This window comes from Acyrthosiphon pisum, unplaced genomic scaffold, assembly GCF_005508785.2.
Source record: "Acyrthosiphon pisum isolate AL4f unplaced genomic scaffold, pea_aphid_22Mar2018_4r6ur Scaffold_13483;HRSCAF=14124, whole genome shotgun sequence".
Classification (NCBI taxonomy): Eukaryota; Metazoa; Arthropoda; class Insecta; order Hemiptera; family Aphididae; genus Acyrthosiphon; species Acyrthosiphon pisum.
Genome location: NW_021762086.1, coordinates 1 through 7,960, shown reverse-complemented (window position 1 = coordinate 7,960; position 7,960 = coordinate 1). Strand labels below are relative to the sequence as shown.

At 35.1% G+C, this 7,960-nt stretch overlaps 1 protein-coding gene across 1 annotated transcript; it reads right to left on the bottom strand.

The window, feature by feature from the left end:
• Positions 1 to 5,859: 5,859 nt before the first annotated feature.
• On the bottom strand, positions 5,860 to 7,689 carry LOC103311674. The gene has a single exon (XM_008191365.1). The coding sequence runs from the start codon at positions 7,687 to 7,689 to the stop codon at positions 5,860 to 5,862; it is 1,830 nt and encodes a 609-aa protein (XP_008189587.1).
• Between the last annotated feature and the right edge of the window lie 271 nt (positions 7,690 to 7,960).

Sequence of the window (7,960 nt, the reverse complement as noted above, 5' to 3'; positions counted from 1 at the left end):
AGAATACTTAGTGAAATGATCGGTACTCACCCTATTGACCCACGATGGGTGGACTTCCTTGCAAGCGTTTCCCTGCGGGGTAGAGTCACGGTATAATATGCTCCGTGTGATATTCGATATATTATTTTTTCAAAGTTTTCGTCTGATCCGGTGGAGACCGCTATCAGTCGATCCGTTTAAAAAACACGAATTCAAAAAGCTTACGACCTAAGCCGTAAGGCTTGTCGAAGTCGAGTTATCGCGAAAAATCCGATCGACCGTGGTAGTGGGCGGCAACGTTGAAGAAAGGGCGGCGGTGATAAAAACGACCGGCGGCCATGTAAACAACTGGTTGTATACACTGACGCGTTCACGGGTGCGGCGCACAACGCCGTCGTTGTTTTTTTTTTAATTTTTAATTTTTTTAACGCGTCGTAACTTCGCACAGGATGAACTGGTGATCGCGCGGAATATGCCAAAATAACCACGAGAGCCGTAGGAAACTTTTAAGCCAAACCGCACAAAAAACGGACAACCTTCCGCTTAACACTGAACGAAGAACTACGGAACGACACAGAGTGTGTGTACCAGGTGATAATGTATATACCCGACTGAGCGTCTGTTACCTAAGCTGTCCGCGCTCACCATTTTCGCACACAAATTTTCAATTTCTATTCGTTTTTTTTTCCAATCCGAAACGGTTTGCTTACCCACTCCTAACTCTTGCGCGATTTTTGTTAATGATTCACCAGCATCAATACGAAATAAAGCTTGGAGTTTTTGTTCCATTGTTACAGTCACTTTCTTACGTTTAACCGAAGTTGTCATTTTATGTTGTTTTTATAATAAGCAGAAAAAAATATAAACGGAACGGTCTACACTGGTACACAATCACCACTAAATGAAATAATATCACAATACATATGTACCTAATCGAAACGATAAGTTTAAACCATATCTAAATTATGGGTATTCCCGAATATATATATTATACATGAAATAATATCACAATACATATGTACCTAATCGAAACGATAAGTTTAAATCATATCTTAATTATGGGTATTCCCGAATATATATATTATACATGAGTACTAAATACGAAACATAAATTGTCCGGATTATCCGGATGTCCGGATTAGCGATGACCGGATTAGCGGGACTCTACTGTAATAATGTATTACAAATTTTAATGTTTTGATTTTATTAAAAACATTATTTTCATATCATTGCTCTTGTATAATTGTATATAAATTTGATACACTGGCTAGCATTAAAATTATTTTCTTTTTAGATTCGTCATCTGATGATACTGATAACGGGGAAGTACATTATAATATGCCAAATAAACCTTCAGTTAAAAATACTTTGTAATATTATATTTATTGTTATACAATATGAATGTAAAAATAAAGACATGTAGTCATTGATTTAATAAATATGTATTATTTGTATAAATATGGTGGATGATTTCAGTATTGATTATATGCATTTAGTATGCTTAGGCATTGTTAAGAAATTGATTTTATTATGGTTGGGTATATTTAAAAAATCCCCTGTACATGTTCGCATACAAGGCCAAAATGTAAATATAATTACTAATCGTCTTTTATTTAATAAAAAATATGTAACTGTTAATTTTTCAAGAAAACCTAGAGGATTAAATGACGTAGTGAGGTGGAAAGCAACAGAGTTTAGGCAGTTCTTACTTTATACTGGCCCAATAGTGCTAAAAGAAATTTTATTGGATGAATGTTATAATCATTTTATATGTTTATATGTAGCCTTTAGAATTCTTTTATCTCCTAATAGTACTGAAAAATTAGTCAATTTTAGTGAAAAAATTGTTATACATTTTGTTGAAAAATTTGAAGAAATATACGGGCCTCAATTTTCATCTCATAACATCCATGGGTTAATTCATATAGTAGATGATTATAGGAAATTCGGCTCTTTAGAGGAATGCTCTTGTTTTCCTTTTGAAAACTACATGAAGTTTTTAAAATAAATGGTAAGAAAACATGAGAGACCACTAGAGCAAGTTATTAAACGCTATCAAGAATTTTTAACCTTTAGTGAATCTAAATTAAGTAACAATCTAAATAACAATGGAATAATATAAAAAAAAAACATGTAAATGGACCTTTACCTGAACTCTTAATTACCGTTCAGTTCCAAATAATTGTTAAAATAGTGTTAAAATAGATATAAAATCTGTTTCCGATTGTTATATAGGCTTTGAATAGGGGGACGAGGTGTTCGAGCGGTCAATGCGTCGGCTGCGGTGCTCGCAGTCACGGGTTCGATCCCCGGTCACTGGGTGGCATTTTTCTCCGGGCAAGTCACGGTATCCGGAGAACAAGTGCCGCCATCCCCCACTACGGGGCATGGCAGATACCTACGAGTGCCCCATTCAAAAATTCTGCCAAAATACACCCACGTGTAACACACCCCTACCGTCAAGAACCTACTGTTCCACCCCTCCTCCCAATGGCCTAAGTCGCCGCGGGATAATTAATAATAATAAAAAAAAAAAGGCTTTGAATATGATAAAAAATTATGTATTTTTAAAGTTATAAATATTTGTAAAGATTCTATTAATGGTAGAAGTGTATTTTTGGCTAAACAATTTAATAAAATTTGTTGTTATTTTGAAAAACCTATTAATAGCTTAAAGTTAGGTATATTATTAGTTGATGAATTATCAGAAGATTACACGACAATTGATATAGAGTTAACAGAATTTTCTAAATATGTGATATTAATTGATAATGATAATAATAATGTAGCATACCCTATTTTACACACTCTTGATATTAATTATTTATCATTAGTTTTATTACAATTATAATTTGTATATATATATTTTGTATAATTTTAAACAAATTGCTATACTTATTTAATGTATTAACTTTTTTATTATTAACTATTACAAGTTGATAAAATACAATATTTGTTAATATTTAAATGATATAATATAATATGTATAGGTACACTATTGTAATTTACTATGATATTTATTATTTAACAAATATTATTTATTGTTGTATTATTATAGTTTTATAATTGCAAGTTATTCAGTAGTCCACTTTTTTGGTGATGACTCTGTAGAACCTGTACCTAGTACCTGGTTCACAAAGAATAATTTGTGCGTGGCCAAAAAACAAAACTCAGCTTAAGAAATTTGTACAATTAAAAACTATTCCTAATGAAATTGAATTTGATTACCATGAAGCAAGAGTTCTTAAAACAAATATAACAATAATTTCCTAACATTTTAAGACTATTATAATTTAATACATTTTCATACTAATATAGGATCATTTATATAAAATATATATACCTATACAAACATTTTATTAAAACTATTTGCAAATTTGTAAAAATTTAAATGCCATGTTTTCACAGATTATATAAATCCATTAGGAGGGGATATCCTCATAAAAATAATAATCTTTGGTCCTAACCAAAAATTAGTAGAACACGCGCTACTGTGTAGGTTCTGTTTATAGGTTTTTCATTTTGAGCATATCATCTCTATATTATATACAGTGCAATTAAGTATTATTTAAAAAGATATATCTATTGATTATGTTATATACAATATGCATAATTTATATGGATATTCATTTAATGTGTATATTAATTATGTTTTACAGGTGTGTAACATTAATGTGTTGATTCTTTAAAAACGGTCACATACTAATTGGGTCCTGTTGACTATAAAACGAAAACACACTAGTTAGGTCCAACTATATAAACAATGTATAATGTTAATAATGTTGGTAAGACGGTAAGTACTACTATGATTTAAAACTAACAATGAATCGAGCCCTTTTAAACCTTCTTCGACACTAAAATATACATAATGTCCTATGGTGTTTTTTAAACTTTCCATTTCTATTACATTACAATTTGATTTTGTTTCTAGTAAAGTAGCTGCTGACTTTGGTAAATCTGGTGATTGTTCATCCCTTAATATCTCTAGCAAGTTGTCTATAGTTTCAACTGTCAAATTACTTCTAAATCTAACAGCCCTACCTTGTAATTATTGAAACAAACTTGGCACTGAAACTATATTGTAACAATCCCTTTTTTGAATTGAGATACATTCTGAGCTTGATGACTCTTGAGTAGACTGATATTCATCATCTGATGATCTAACATTATGCTCAAGAGATGAATATGTCAAATCTGACAAATTATCACAAGGATTTTTACTACTGGTCGACTCTTGTAAAATAGAGTAATTATGAATTACATCAACTTCCATGGGTATATAACTTGTAGATTCGTAATTTTCAGCTTCCAACTGACACTCATCATTTGACGTTCCACTTGATTTTACAAATTCATCTGCAGGTGCTCTCAATTGGTGACATTTTTTTAAACAATTATATCCCAGTTGACATTTTTTTTAAATCTATATTTGGGTATCCGGTGAATTGGTCGCGAACAATTGATCGCGGGTGAATTTATCGTGGATATAATTGGTCGCTAGGATAATTGATCGTCAAAACAATTTTAGTTTTTTAATTATTTTATTATAATATTAGGTATATTTGAGCAAATTTTTTAATGATCTTTAAATTAAATGTATAGTATTGATTTGTTTCTTAATATGAGAAACATTTATCGATATAATTCAATTTTTTGTGGTGGGGATTTTAATAACAATTTAAATTATTAGCTATAGTTTATATGTATTATGTTTTTCTGTATGTGTAATAATAACTGATGATAAATCATAAATGTTATCATAAATTTAGTAGATTTTTAATTGTAATAAATTTATTTCATTTATAACTCATATTTTTTTTTTCATTTCATAAATAATATAAATCTATAATTTGCAAATGTAATTCTTGCTATTCATTGTATAGTAAGTTAATTTTGATTGTAATCTAAATAAAATTAGGTTCAAGAACTATTCAATTAACAGTAATATTCTATGTACTTTTTATGAAAAATAATTCATGCTGTATAGAATCATTTTTAAAACTGAAATGTTGTATTTTATTTAGACATAATTTTACAATAAAAGTTAGTACATTATTTTGTTATAAAATAAATAATTGAATTTAAGTAACTGACTATATATCATGCTTAAAAACAAGAAGATAACTTTTCAGGTGATCTAAAAATCAATGGATATTGTACGGTAGATGGTAAAGTGGACTGTATTACAGTAAAAAACAATTCTGGTGGTGCTGGGTAGAATCTTATCAAAGAATATATAATAAACAACACGATTTGTTTGTATTCAAGAGAGCCGGGTTGCGGCCTACTATTCAACCAAAACAAAATTAAAAATTAAAGGAATAGGGCACAATAGGTGCTGGCCAGCTAAGGGTATTAATTGATATTACGGCTAACAATAAAATAATAAATAATACACAAATAATATATAAAAGAAAAAACCGTGACGGCGGCTGCAGTCCCGGGCGACGGTGATGGTAGACGGTGATGGTAGACGGTGATGGTAGACGGTGATGGTAGACGGTGATGGTAGACGGTAATGGTAGACGGTAATTGGTAGACGGTAATTGGTGAACCGTTGACGATGGACAGGTACCACGGTAGAGGGTGAACGGTAACGGTAGGTACCGACTATCGGACAGTCGCACTCGGTACACTACTGTCGAATGCGGAACCGTGACTGACTTGCTGCACACATGTATATATTACGGTGGATAGTACGGACGGCGCGTTTTGTCTTATCGCTTATCAAACATACCGCCCACCTTGAAGACTCGGTCTTCAATCAGAGAGGGGTATAGGACACAGTTTTACTGAGGGCCGAGTGTAGATTTTTCCCGTTGACAGCTTTACTTTGGCCACTCGGACGATGCCATCAGCTCCTGGATGAACTTCGACCATTCAGGCTGTAGGCCAGGTCAGAGGGGCACTTGGTTCGTTCACTAATACCAGATCTCCCACTTGGAGGTTGGGATTAGGACGGGTCCATTTGGATCTCTCATGCAGGGATAGTACGTATTCTCTCTGCCACCGGATCCAAAAATGTTGGTGAATTTGTTGTATTAATGACCAGCGTTTACTCCTACTTATACTGCTAAGTTCAACCGGATCGTGGGGTGCAGGAACGGATACCAATGGTGCCATATTTAGAAAGTGTCCTGCTGTGAGGACTTGGAAATCATTCGGGTCAGAAGACATGGAACTAAGTGGGCGAGAATTGAGGGTTGACTCGACTCGGTGCAGTACGGTATTAAGTTCTTCATACGTCAGGACCCTGTCTTGAATAATTCGTAGTAAAAGAGTTTTCGTTGATTTTACGGCAGCCACCCATAAACCACCCATGTGAGGGTAGGCTGGCGGGTTGAAATGCCAGCGGATTTGATTATCGACCGCATTTTCAACACAGCGAGGTCCTTTCAGTATGGAGTATACTTCTTGTAGATAACGGTTCGTTCCTATGAAATTCGTTCCACAATCGCTATAAATGTCTGTGCATCTCCCTCTTCGTCCAATAAACCGATCAAGTGCAGCTATAAACAATGGAGTCGATAGGTCGGAAACTAGTTCAATGTGAACTGCTGTTGTTACCATACATACAAAAATACAAATGTACGCCTTTGTGACCTTTATTTTTCGAATCATTGCTGCTTTTACCTGGAAGGGTCCAGCAAAATCTACTCCGGTTCTACTAAATGGCTTTATTTGGGAAATACGAAAAGACGGAAGGTTTCCCATAATAGGTTGGGCCAGGCGAGGTTTCGCACGGAAACACGGTATGCATCGATGGATTCTTTGTTTGATGACACTTCGGGATGAAAGGATCCAGTAATTTTGACGTAGTAAATATTGTATCGTTTGTGGACCTGGATGTCCGTTTTTCCGGTGGGTAAAGTCTATTAGGAGTTCAGTCAATCGCGCAGACTTTGGCAACAATAAGGGATGTTTTTCATTGTATGGGATTTCGGCATATCCTAAACGGCCGCCCACCCTCAGCAAGTGGTCGTCGTCCAAAAACGGTGTTAATTTTCTTAAATGTTTCCGAGCTGGTTTTCCCATGGAGAGCTCTTTTTCCTCGTCGGAAAAATATATGTTTTGAGTCCAGCGTACTAAGGATCGAAGTGCTCTGTCCATTTCGTCTGTAGTAGGTGGAGAAGTGATCGGTAAGGACGATTTTTTTCCAAGACGATCTCGAAGTCTTAACCAATAAACGGTGAGTCTTAAAACTTTTGGTAAGTTGTCTGATTGATAAAGAAGCCGGCAGTCTTCCTCTTTTCCTTGGGACAAAAGCGTAATAGGTTTTTCTTCCTTTTCTTCCTCTGAACAACTAATAGGACTCACCGTACTTTCCACAGGCCATTCTCTTTTAGGTTGTCGGAGAAACGGAGGACCATGCCACCATATGTCGTGGCCGGCTAAAAGGTCGGGTCTGAGCCCACGGGATGCACAGTCCGTTGGGTTGTCATTGGTTGGTACGTGACGCCAACTTTCCACAAGAGTCTGGTCTTGAATTTTGGATACTCGATTTGCTACGAATGTTTTGAGTCGTGAGGTTGAACTTCTTATCCAATGTAGCGTTACTGTGGAGTCCGACCACGCGGTAACCTTTTCTATATTGATTGCGGACAAGTTATCTTGCGCAAACGCAAGAAGGCGAGCTAATAACCAAGCACCACATAACTCTAGTCTCGGAACAGATATCTTCTTAGCCGGTGCTATCTTAGATTTTCCCATCAAGAGATGACACTTCACTTCTGTGCCAGTATCGATTCTTAGGTATACGGCCGCCGCATACGCTACTTCAGAGGCATCACTATAACCGTGTACTCGTATGTAGCATTTGGATGGGTAACCATGCGAGGAATTTGCAGGGTAGCTAGAATGGGTAACTCTCGGTGGTATTGGGGTCCAGAGGTCATTTGCTTCTTCCCGGGAATTGTTTCATCCCAATTTACTCCCAACCAACCAGAGGTATTTCATTAATCTTTTTAAATCCGTTGGTAAC